The sequence below is a fragment of the Cygnus atratus genome, chromosome 3 (assembly GCF_013377495.2).
Source record: "Cygnus atratus isolate AKBS03 ecotype Queensland, Australia chromosome 3, CAtr_DNAZoo_HiC_assembly, whole genome shotgun sequence".
Classification (NCBI taxonomy): Eukaryota; Metazoa; Chordata; class Aves; order Anseriformes; family Anatidae; genus Cygnus; species Cygnus atratus.
This window is the reverse complement of record NC_066364.1, coordinates 42,461,565-42,474,985: the sequence shown is the minus strand read 5'-3', so window position 1 is coordinate 42,474,985 and position 13,421 is coordinate 42,461,565. Positions and strand designations below refer to the sequence as shown.

General features: G+C 41.8%; 1 protein-coding gene across 1 annotated transcript; it reads left to right on the top strand.

Annotated features, from left to right (window-relative positions):
- Positions 1-9,934: 9,934 nt before the first annotated feature.
- On the top strand, positions 9,935-13,139 carry NDUFAF4 (NADH:ubiquinone oxidoreductase complex assembly factor 4). The gene is made up of 3 exons (XM_035561776.2): positions 9,935-10,122; positions 10,372-10,469; positions 12,813-13,139. The coding sequence occupies exons 1-3, from the start codon at positions 9,957-9,959 to the stop codon at positions 13,107-13,109; spliced, it is 561 nt and encodes a 186-aa protein (XP_035417669.1). The 5' UTR covers positions 9,935-9,956; the 3' UTR covers positions 13,110-13,139.
- The last annotated feature ends 282 nt before the right edge of the window (positions 13,140-13,421 follow it).

Here is a 13,421-nt window from a genome sequence, read left to right as displayed (position 1 = left end):
CAAGTCATAGCAGCACGAAGGATACTAAAAGGTAAGAATGCATCTAACTTCAAAGAGATGTGCTTCTGATCTAGGAAAGACTCTAAATCCTATTTAAGGTTAGTAGGAGTGATAACCTACTTCCATTCCAGGTACAGTCAAATACCTTTTCTTTTCCACCCAAAACAATAGACGTCATTGCTCAGATCACCCACCAGAACGACAGGACTGAAGTGGAAATTGAACAATCTGGTCTGAAGCCAGGAGGACTGGGATTTGGCTGGGGGGTAGCTCTGTGCAGCTGAGAGAAATCGACAAAAAGCAGCAGGGAGGGAGACAGTTCATGGAAGTTATTACAGGAAACATTTGGCTTGTGACAGCAGGGGCTGTAGATGACAACAGGCCCTCCTCTCCATAAAAGCAACAAGGGACTGTGTGTGTGTCTGTGCATGTGTGTAAATGATGTCTGTTGGGGGCCTGAAACAGTGAGCATGGAAACTGTCTCCTGTCTCCTGCTGTGCTCAGAAAAAATGGGGTTGTCTGTATATTGCTTGAAAGGAACAGGACTCAAACGAGCCAGATTCCCTCAGAAAAGCAGCTGAAGCCATCATCCGGTTCTCCCAATGGAAGCAACCTGCAAAGTCAGCCCTATTGGACAAGACTGTAGCACTAGAACAAATATTGTTGCCATTCAACTCCCAGTCTCCAGGAGCAATAAAGAAAACATAAGTATGATCCTCTGTGGCAAACACAAGGAAGTTATTAATAAAATGCTAAACTGTAAAAAGTACTGATGTTCAAACTTTACAGTGTTTAGCTTTAGTGTTTCCTTAGTTAAGGAAAAAGGAACACATTTACACAATTTTTCTCTATTTTTCATAATACCTTTTACTTACACTTTAGCTTACTATATTTTATTCTTTTTAATCTCAATATTTTCAATTTATATAGTTCAATAAAAAAATGTATTCAGTTATGACATAGAAAGAGACAGAACACAACTGAAAAAAAGATTACAATTTAGCAAAAGGTGTGACTACTGTTTTAAAAACTGCAGTGTTACTTTCCACTCCATTTTCTAACCTGTACTAGGAAATGATGGAAGATCCTAAAATACATACGAATCAGTAGACAAAAAAAAAAAAAAAAAAAGGAAATGGTCCTTTAAAACAGAAAATAATTGTTTTTTTTTACTGGCATCAGCAACTTAACCTATACAAAGTTCATTTTATGAGAATATCCATGCAGAATATGCTGTAATCTGCTTGTGGTGATCACTGGTATTCCACATTTCAGCACTGGAAGAGAGAGAGCAGATTCAGAGACCGATGCTCTTCTGTTTCCCACATGAACAGACTGTGACTCTGCTCCTGTTCCCCCTGCCCAGAGAGGAAATACAATACCTCCACAGGGGGGGAAGAAAAAGAAGAAAACACTGTATCATTATGGCAATTAACCATTACAAGAGAACCCCCATTTTCCAAACATGTTAAGGTACTAAAGAACAACAAATAATTTCTCATTTTCCCTCTGATGTCTGAATGGAGGGTAAAAATCTACGACCTTGTGGGTTTGTGAGGTGGAATTTCCCCCGGTACAAAGAGGAAACTGCCACTAAATGCCTTGCAGGGATCCTTCCTACAGTCTTGCAAGGGATTTTATGCCAGCATGAAGCTGTCCCACATCACTGTTGAAGAGAAGCTTAAACCCTACTGAGTTCCTGAGCTGATGCTCAGGAACACTGGTTTTGCATCATCCTATGTGTATAGGAAAGTGTGGTTGTTTTGTCTTGATCCTAAAGATGTCTTACATAAAGAACTCCGCCGTCAAGGAGTCTCAGTAAACCCGCATTCGTGCACTAAGATATAACGCTGGAGCTTTGAAGCTTAATTATGCCCTTATTATACAGTCTAAAAATGAACTTTTAGTACATAAAGGTAGTACCTTTTTAAATAGCTTGGGGCCTCTTTAATGGTCTATTTTAGTAGCCCCCAGAGCAACCTGACACTTATATATAACACTTATATATTTAGACACTGTATTTCTACACATAATTAGTAAATGGGATTGTTCTGAATTCATCTGTGCCCCACGTGCTTCCCCCAGACTTCTAATGCTGTGGAAAGAAGAGACACACAAAGGTCTCTCTAACTTTGGTAATGAATTCCAGTTGAACTCTTAATTCCAGTAGCCACGTGTTGGTATCACAGAGTTCGTGTTTCTCTGATGTTTTCTCTACCAAGACAATTTGTGTACGCCAGCTCCCAGGGAAATGGTAATACGCACCAACGAAAAGGAGAAGGCTCAGAAGTGGTAAAGAAGCTCTACTGGAAAACCTATATTGAGTGTAATTTTTTTTTTGTACTACTGCACATAAAGTATAATATTTAGGAATAATACAAAATTAAATAAGACAATACAGCAGTATTTGTCTCAACCACCTCTTCCTCTGTGGACTAATCAGCCAAACCCCAGACATTGCTTCTATACATTAATGGGCACTGCTGCATTAGGTATAGACCAAATCCTTTGCAGTAGGCACTACTGCTGTTACAACAGCCATTTTTTCTGCAATACATTGCGATAATTGATATTGACTTATTCCTACGTCAAAAAACCAACATATTTTGTGGTGAATGAAAGAACTGGAGAATAGTCAGGGAAAGGTCTGTTTTCCCCTGATCAGCAATATGAGCACACGTAGTCTCAGTGTCTCTAGTAATGGCTCACACAAGGTGTTTCAGAGTAAGATGTAGAACAAAAAAAAGAACCAGCCCAGACAACTGAAAAAAGTGTGAGAAAAAGCTATGAGAATTTTCCCTTAGGGCGATTTCCTTCCTCATCCTCACTGGATTACACCCCAAACCCAAGAATTTTTTTATCTGTTTCAAATGCCAGTTTTCGTCTTTTGCCTTGGGTTCCTTCCTATTATTTTCTTTCCTATTTATCCTCTCCTGTATTACTGTTACTGAAGTCTATAGGAGTTTATATGTTAGGTTTTATGATTTTAAGGTAGCCCCTAAACACTTACTATTTAACATATGGAGGCAAGTGAATATAATCACAAATTTAAGGAAAATGTTTGGTTTTGAATCTGAAAGACTTGACTATTGTAATCTTAATGGTGGATGCATAACTTATAAAAGATAGATGATAGTTTCTCATTTGTTTCTTGGACTAAATGCTAAATTATTATGGTGTATTTCTCAAATCATGTATCTATCTCATTTTCTGCTAATGCAATGTTACACATTCTGCCTTACTTCAAGGCTTTTACTTCAAGGCTTTTACTGCCTTACTTCAGGGCTTTTAGGTTGTGACCCTACGGTCACATTTTCTTTGCCCTGCAATCCTGTAGCTTCCCCTAATGAAAGCCACTTCTACCATTAACATAGATGCACTTGCTTCTTGGAAAGAGGAGTTTTCAGAACTGGTAGAAATGGCTTCTGGAAGCAGCCTGGAAAGATGTGTTACTTCAGTACAGTAACCCTCCAAGCTTTGCAGAACATCCCTTCGGGGTGCCAGGCAGAATGTAGGTACTGTAGATCTAGAAAAATGCAGGTATAGGACAGGGGCTAAAATGCTACTTACCCAGCATAACAGTGATTAAGCCACTGCTATATTCTAACTTATTAAACTATCATAACTTCTCCAGCTTTGTAAGACTTGGTTAGAACCAATTTCTATTGAGCCCCTTTACAGGACAGGTGAGAGCTGGTCAGTCTGCAGCTTGAAGTCACAGTGACTTTTAACCACTCCCTGCTTACAGTCTCTGCACTGACAGAGGGTGTATCTGCTGCTCAGGATCCCTCTGCTCCTCTATTGCCAAAAGAAGCAGAATTAAGGGATGGAAAGGCAAACCCATTTGGCTCCCCATCACACAGGGGCAGATTCTAGCCTGTGACATTTTGCTCTTGACTTTTTCAAGTGAATCACCAAGGACTGTCATTTATGCTATCCCATACCAGTCACAGCTGCACAAAAAAACATGTAATTTCCACAGAAAATACTTAATACTTAGTAATACTTAGTAATTTTAAAGTATTACTTTTTAGCAATAACTAAGATGCATTTGTTTCCACAGGGCATTGCACTGATTTGGGTTGACTTTTTTTTAATGTGCTTATAGTTTAAGAGAGTTGCATATCCTGGGTTTTCACTACTTAATTTCAAAGTAGATCTTCATATATATAACACAAACCTAGTCAGAAAAAGGTGAATTTAGCATGTGGAAAAGATCTCTGTGAGTGAAAACAAAGACCATGTTAAAGTCTCTTGATGAATAACATGGCAAAACACATCTAATTGCTATAATTAATTAATGACAGTACAAGCCTGCTTCATTCTCAAATATGCTGGCTCCTACTGTACATTTCCAAGTCAAAGTAACCTGCTAATTGAGATTATAATGATCAGATAGGAAATCTGTTAAAGATGACATCAGGTACACAAAGCCACAGTCAATCAGGAGAATGTAAATGTAACATCTTTGAAATGAAAATTATTTGACAAGGCGCTAGTAACACCTGTGTTGGTGTGTGAGCCTGTAAACGTGGGCTTACAACATTCTCCATGTACTTCATCCAAGTAAGGACTGACAAAAACTCTTTAAATAAAGCGCTACAGCCACCTAGCCTTGAAAAGATGCAAGTGTTTAGTAGCTTTCTGATCATAGCCTGGAATTAAGGAAGTCTTCCACGCATTTGTAGATACTTCAGGAGCCAGTAACAGATGGATCAGTTGAAGCCAAAAACACATAAACTGAATTAAGTAACAGAACAACCAGAACAAACTTAAAGGCAACAGTGATCTAAATGTCCATCTTTCCTAAGTACGTCCTTACAAAGTTGCAGGACAGTCATTTTTGCTTGGCTTATAATCAATTCTTGCTAATGCCATGTTCTCTGGTTCATCCTAATGCTGATGAGATAAGGAACAAATGCATCAACGCCCTCATTGTGTTTACTGGGAAACCAGTAATCAGGACAGAGGACTGAATTCCCTGAATTCTAATCACGTGTGCATTTGCTAGAGTATCTCTTTATATTGCTGTAAATTATGAACCATCAGCAACAAAAATAAGAAAAAAAAAACTGTGTAAATGGTAGAAAACGTGGACAGAATCAAGTATAACAGTATACCACTACAGTGTAAGGGGTGCTAATTTTCCTCTGCCCTGGCTTCTGGATGTTCCCAGGCCTTACATCACATAGCGAACCTCACCTGCCTTTTCTCAAAAATTCTCAACTTCGGCATTATTAGAAGAAAAATCTTATTTCACTGAGATTACCTGCCCATCTGGACTAATACTTTGCATTCTAAAGAAAGCACAGAAAATTTAATCCTATCTCACAACAAATCAAGTTAGTACCAAACATTCCTATGCTCCTTCATCTAAGGGGAATTTGCATCAAATCCATCAGCCTTCCGATACTAGTGAACTGCACAAATTAATTTTGGATCCATTTCCCATCCAGCTGGAGAACTAACTGAAAACAAAAACTGAAGAAAACGCAACATAAAATCAAAACTGGGATGCAAAACTGAAACAAATGATTTAAAGAATGGTCACAAATGTACATTTTATTTTCCAGATGCACAGTAGCTCTAGGAATTTCTCTCTTAGAAGTGTAAAAATATTAAAAAGATAGTGTAGCAGCCTGTGGCACATGCATATTATAGATTCCTGTTTTCCCCTGATAAGTTTGATGCTGTCTACTGTTGACAACAGGCGGCTGGTACAAAAGAACTCAGTTTGATTGTCTGTGTTGTTCCCATGGGCTGTTTTGATAAAGAGATACTTGAGGATCGACTTATTTCTTTTGTTATTTTTAAATTCCCTGGAAACATGCATGTTCCCAGTTCATGAAAAATGTATCCCATTTGTAAGACTGTAGAAGCTGAACACAGTTAGTTTTTATGCTCTGAGGAACTACACATTCATTTTTTAATAATTACACTTGCAGACACATTATAGAGAAAGAAATTCCAAGCTCTTGATTTCTGATATTTAATTTCAACATGGTCACACTAGTAAAATACCAAATGACAAAAAAAAAAAAAAGGCAGAGGGTATAATTCCCAATTTTTCTGCCTACTATATTATAAATGGCAGATTCTTCAGAATAAAAGTTTTATACTTCTGATGATTCCTTATACATAAAAAAGAACAGCCTTGTACCATCCTCAGTGACAGCAAGTGACAGGCAGAGAATGACATCACTCTTTATTTTTAACCGACTGCCTTCTAGTGAATTTATTTTGCTGTCAGTAAATATTACAGCAGCGTTAGTCACATTCAGGCTTTACAGAGACAGAATCGCTCAGAATCACTGAGTTTGACCCGAGAAGCCCGCAGTTCTTCGCTTTTGAAGGGGAAAATCTTAATTTCCAAATTTGGAACAATGGCTTGCCTCCACAGTTGTATTAGTAAAAATGTCTTAGAGAAATGCTTAAACACGTGCCAGAGGTCTACAATCACCAAAGACATCCATGTAAATTTTACCATTACAGCTACACTGGATAGGCTAACCACTTGCAAACATATAAAATCGTGTGCTCAAGTACATAGGTTAAGTCAGCAACTAATCGACTACTGGTATTTAATTAGATATGTCACCAGTCCCAATCCAAAAACGTAAACAGCTGCAATGCTTCCATGTTCCCGTAACAGCTAATATCACTTAACTTCCTATTATCACTATATGTACAGGGCCTAAAATACAATCATAGAATCATTAAGGTTGGAAAAGACCTTCAAGATCCTCTGTTCCAACTGTCCCCCTACCACCAATATTACCCACCAATGTTACTCGCTAGGATCAAGTCAGTAAGTTTATTACCAGAGAATGTAAGTTAAAGACATGCTTCCATCCTTCTATAGACAGTGAGAGTCTTTAAAGTCGGGAAGCAGAGAAACTGCCCCTTGAAGTTTCCCCAAGAGAGTAGAGATCCAGTGCAGATCATGCTTACACTACTTTGTCTCCATTGCCTTTGTAAGCCTGTTTGCTTTTCCTCATCCACTAGCAAGTCTTTCAACTTTCCTCGCAGGATAACCCTGACACTTCTTCATGCAGTATGCAAGCAGTCCATAGCCATAATAACTATCACATCAGTGATGTTATTACCAAATAATGCTGCTACAAGTAGAAATCCAAGTTTTGAAAAACAAATGCGCACACTAGCAAGCACAACTAGATGTATGCAAGGGCAAGTAACATGCATTTTCCTCCTAAAAATAAACATAGAAGTTGTGTCTCTTCATTGTCGTTTGAAACACTCCCTCTCCAGGTCACTTGATTCAGGCAACTACTGCCACACACGAAGAGTCTGCAAAAAGCATGTACACAAGTTAAAAGCATAAAACAATTACTTATTGGCTAATTCACACAACAGCCAGGATTAATGAGTCACTTATTCACTTTTCTCCTTTGGTAAGGCACCCTCAGAGTCTTTGCTGACCAGGCAGTCATCAGTCACATGGAGAAGGGTCAGCCTTCATTGTTTCTTAACTCTAGGTGTTGCTGTTTTTGTCTTCCTTTTTCTCTCAGAAAATCTTCTGTCTTTTCATGCTTACATTTTTCCTCTTGAATCTTTAATCTGCTTATTTCCTTTCAACAATTTTACCTCTGTCTCCAATTTTACCCTTGCATGGTTCAATACTGAATACTTTCTCTCACAGTTTAGCAGTTTTCTCAGAAGTCTGGGCTGCATCAAAATGGGGCCTCCAGTCATAGATGGCTGACAGAGAGAGACTGCACCCTGGTGAGGACCACATCTGACTAACATAGCATAACCCCAAAATTGTGAACAATCCTAAGGAATCATTCTTGTCATTTCCATTTAGGGTATATATTCTAGATGATACACATTTATGAAATAACCTGCTGCCACTGAGTAAGACAGTGATGTGCGTATAAAGAAACATAATTGTGGTGGTTTAACACCAGTGGGTACCTCAGTAGCACCATGCTGCTCTCTCACTCCCCCTCCTCAAAAGGACAGAAGGAGAAAATACTATTAAAAACAGCTCATGGGTTGAGATTAGGACAGGGAGATTACTCTCCAATTACTGTCACAGGCAAAACAGACTCAGCATAAGGGAGATTAGTGTAAGTTATTGCCAACTACTAAGAGACTAGAGCAGTGAGAACTAAAAGCCAACTAAAACCACCTTCCCCCTAATCCACTCTCTTCTACCTCCTCCCCACAAGTGGCTCAGGGGAATTCAGGGGAATGGGGGCTGTGTTGAAGCTATAGCATTTTGTCACCGCCGCTCCTTCACAGTCACTCTCTGCCCGTGCTCCACGTGGGGTCCCTCCCACGGGATGCCATCCTTCCCGAACTGAGCCTGCGGGGGCTGCTCACAGGCAGCAGCTCTCCAAGAACTGCTCCCACATGGCTCCGTACCATGGGGTCCATCCATCCCCCAGGAGCAAACTGCTCCAGCACGGGTCCCCCACGGGCGGCAGCTCCCCCCAGACCCCCTGCTCCTGCGTGGGCTCCTCTCCACGGGCTGCAGCTCCGGCCCGGGGCCTGCTCCTGCGAGGGCTCTCCATGGGCCGCAGCCTCCTCCAGGCCACATCCACCTGCTCCACAGGGGGCTCCTCCACGGGCTGCAGCGTGGAGATCTGCTCCATGTGGGACCCGTGGGCTGTAGGGGGACAGCCTGCTCCACCAGGAGCCTCTCCACAGGCCGCAGGGGAACTGCTGCTGTGTGCCTGGAGCACCTCCTGCCCTCCTTCTGCATTGGCCTTGGTGTCTGCAGGGCTGTTTCTCACTCCTCTCTCCCAGCTGCTTTGGCACAGCATTTTTTTTTTCCCCTTTCTTAAATCTGCTCTCCCAGAGGCCCACCCAGCATTGCTCCCTGGCTCAGCTCTGGCCAGCAGCAGGTCCCTTTGGAGCTGGCTCTGATGTGACCTGGGGCAGCTGCTGGGCTCTGCTCACAGAAGCCACCCCTGCAGCCTGCCTGCTATCAAACCCTTGCCATATGAGCCCAATACACATTAATGACTGATTAAGAGGAACAACATCCCTAAATACTTCCATGTTACTATTATTTAAGTAAAAACTTACAAAGAGAAAAAAAAAAGAGAGCAAGACTTTTTATATCAGCACAGCAGCTACTGGAACAGAAAGTAGGGGTGACAACTTATGTGAGGACACACATTGAGCGCAACAGGTAGTGGCACATAGTGACACTGTGTATCTGGAAGCTAAAATGTACAAAAAAACACACAAATAGTGTTTATACATTGAATTGCCCTCTCAGCCTTGTTGTCAGGGTCACTTGGTCCATCTGTAAGCCTGGAAGTGATGAAGTACAGCTTTTTGCTGTAGATAACATGCACGTACCTGACCCAGACTTTCACTCCGGACTCACTGCAGTTTCCTACAAAACTTTACTGCGCGTAACCCTGCATATAAACCAAGTGAATACGATTAGAAAATAACGGATCTAAAAGCCACCCGTCGGCCAGCACCCCCTGCACCTCGCACCACAACGATGGAATAGGATTGAAAAGCGATTGAAAAGGCTGCGTGCAGCAAACCCTGGGCGAGCCTGCCACCTTGAGGACATCCCCCGGCAGAAACCCCACGGCCCCGGCTCTCAGCAGCGCCAGGCGAAGGCGCCACCGAAGAGGAGCCCCAAAAAATCCACAGGGGCACGGCAGGACCCAGCTGCCCCCCGCCGACATGGCGGCGGGCCGGCGTCCCGGGGCGCCGCCGAGAGGAAACAGCGCTGGTGGAAGGCACTGTGAAAGAAACACTGAATCACTTCTTTATTTGTTTATTTATTTTATTTATTTATTTATTTATTTATTTGGTTATAGTTGCCCGACACGAACCTACGACCCCACCGCAGGCTTCCCGCGCACCGCCATTTGCCCTCCCTGCCCGGCCGCCCCGCCCGGCGGCTCCGGCGTCGCGCCAGCACTCTACGCATGAGCGGCGCACCGCCCCCCACCGCTGTGCGCATGCGCGGGGCCGTCCCGGCGGTGGCGGCGGCTGCGGCGATGGGCGGGCGGTTTGTCCGCGCGTTGCGGGCGTTCAACGTGGAGAGCCGGGCCCACCGCGAGATCAGCAAGGAGAAGCCCACGCCCGCGCCGCACCACCCCACCACCCGCCTGGACGCGCTGACCGGTGGGTGCCGGTCTCGCCGGGGCGGCCGGGCGAGGTGCCGGGGCCGCGGTGACATTGAGAGCGGGGCCGCGCGCGGGGCATGCCGGGAGTTGTAGTCGGCGGCGGTCGCGGGGGGCCGTTGCTACTGGCGGTTGCTAGGGGCGGTGAGAAAATGGCGGCCGCCGAGGCGGGAAGGGAAGGGAACGTTTCGGAGGTTTTCTACCTTTCCTCATGGTTTTTTTTTTCTGCTCTTCTCCCCGCTGCCTCTAGAGCACCCGGCGATACGCGAGAAAGTCTACAGCAAGGACGACAGGCTGCTCACCTTGTTGAAAGACGTTTATGTTGAGTCTAGAGATCCGCCGGGGCAGGTGAGCGCTGCTCTGTGTCGGAGGCACGCGAGCATCAGCGTTGTGGTTTTCAAACTCAACGCAAATCCTATCAGACTTTTACTTTTCAAGACAAATGAGCATTTCTTCAAGATTTTTTTCAAGAAAAAACGCTCAGCTACTGCCTAGATGCTACCCTTTTGTTAGATAAACACGATGTTTTCATTTCTCAATTATATCTCAGTAGCATAGACTGACTTTGGGTCTTGAACATGTGTCCGGATGTGGTTATTCAACCTACATGGTTCCTTTTTAATATCACATTGGTGTTTCGTTTTTCACTTAAGTTCCCACTGGTGCTTCTTCCAATGCAGAAGGGCAGCTAGCCATCCTTTTGGAAAGATGCAGTTTGCCAGAGATGTCCCATAGATTTCTTAGAAGAAAAGAGATTGGGACTAATATGGAGGCATAGATGTGGTAGAGGATAAAGACATTAACGCTTTTCTGGAGTCTTTAACAGCTGATGTTAATGTCTTATGCAGAGCCTTTTCCTTATGTGGCTTAGGAAGTGCCCTAGCTGGGTTTTTCTTGTATAGTCTTTGGACTGTACGCTCATCCATTTCCTCGTTACCAACGGCTGCACTCTTTGACGTGGAAAACAAGGCATATGCCTTCCAGTAACATGCAGACTGGGGCTCGGTCTCCTCTTTTCCACCTCGTTATGTTATGGCTTGTGGTTTTTACCTGTTGCATTATTGGACCATTTTATTCTAGCTCATCCATTTAGTAATAAAAGTTTTGTAATAGTCTAGCAATAAAACTTCTAAGTCTTTATGATATTCCACATCCAGAGTACCTTCTATTCAAAACTAAAATATCTTAAAATTCATTCACTCCTGTAGCTTCCAAGTAATCTCTTTCCTTAATTTTCATAAAAGAGGTTAGTATGCTAATTTTGAAGTGCTGAAGGTCTAATTCCAGTATCTTTAAACACTTCTACTTGTAAGTCTCTCAGGAGAGAGATTAGAGGAAAAGCCACAAGTGGAACGAATCTTAGTGCTTGGTTCTGCACCTACCGCAAGTTTGTTGCCACATAAGGCTTGCTCTTGTGGTTTGTCTGTTTGAGGTTGTTAGGAAGAGCGTGATTAATATGTTAGCACTGAGGCTTGTGGGCAAAGCTTCATCCAAAAACTTCCTTCTTGTCCTGATTTTCTTCTAAAAACCTGGTGCATCATTTATATATAAAATAAATATTCATATGTATATTTACATATATTTTATATATATATATTTTGTGTATATATATATGCTATATATATTTTATGTATGTAAATATACATATATGTATATTTTGCATGTCAAGTTACATGGAAAACTACTAGCTTTCAGTTCTGAAGTGGCAAATACCTAGAGATGCATCATTTTGTTAAGACTTGAAAAATTGTTCATTATCTGAGTACAATTTTAGAAGGAAATAAAAAGAAAGGGAAGGTCGGTAGCATTGTCAAGCAGTCTGTGTAGTTTAGAAGCAGGCAATTACAGATGCTGCAGCATCCTCATCAGTTTTCTCAGCGTATGGGTTAGTACAATGTCTGGGGTAATTGGTGGACTCTGATAACTTTAAAAGCACTTTTCCTTAAGAAAGGTTTTCATTGTGCCTCTTTGCAGTGTCATTCACTGGTGAAGTCTTAATAAAAGGCGATATGGGGAAGGTAGAGTTGGTTTCTAAATAACTTGGAAAAGGAAATATGAAAGGACTTGAGAGAAGAGACCTCGTGTCTGAGCGCTGCAGTAGTCATGAGAATTAAATTGCATATGATGATGCAAAATAGTTTTCTCTTTGTCCAGCAAATCTTGTTCTCTAGACAGAGTAAAAGAGGTGATGTCTTTTAGTTGCAAAACTAAAATCTGAAAATGAAAGGGGAAGAGAGTATATGGAAAGGATTTCCATTGGTATCACAAGAAGGATACCGGTTTTTAGTGTGATTTTTTTCCCTTCCTCTCCCCACCACCATGAACCGATACCAAATATTAGGTTATCTGCATTTACATTTAGCTACCAAAATGTGCAGTTTGACTTGTACAAAGGGCTGCTGAGTCTGTACAACACATAGACTGTAATGGATTATAGGTTTTCATAATGTGGGTGGGGGTTTGGCCCTCCTATGTGGAATGGCTGTGCAACAACTGGCTATGATCTCTGTGATATTAAGAAGTGAGGGTGGCCAAGCATTTTAATGTTATTAAAATGTTTGCACTTTAATGCTGTAAAAATGGGGAAAGCTAATAGGAAATGCCATATTTAGGAAGATTGCTTGGCTGCTACAGTATACATAGTAAACAGAACTGCTGTTAAGCTCTCTTTGTTTTCCTTCCCACAATTAGGTAAAAGATGGAGGTGGTGAACATGTTCCATGTAAACACGAGGAAAAGAGAATTACAAAACTAGGTCAATTTGAAGATCTAGATATTAAGAAAGTTACCAAAGGCAAAATTTCCATTGTGGAGGCTCTGATGCTTCTTAATAATCATAAACTTCATCCTAAGGTATGGACTGCAGAGAAAATAGCAGTGGAATACAGTCTGGAACTGACGGAAGTCAACTCTCTTCTGGAATTCTTCATTCCTTTTACCATGCAGGAATTTCCTAAAGAAACAAGAAAAGCTATAAAACCAACATAAAAATAATTACCAAAACCTTGTGTGATCTTACTTGTGTCTTGGTTTTACTCACGAGTATATTTGGTGTCTGAAAAGAGTTGGTAACATGTCATCCAACAAGGCTGCTTTCTTATACTAAGAAGAAGTATTCAAGCAATTCCATTATGTATTTTAGGGCTTCAGATAAATGCAGCAATTATAGGATACGGTTTGTAAAGCAGAGTTTAATTACTAAGTTGTGTGAGAGCCTGTCACATGATTCTGATTATCACATTCATATGTTATCAATTCAGTTGAAATATAGAAGTACTGTTTAGAAATTTAACTTAAGCA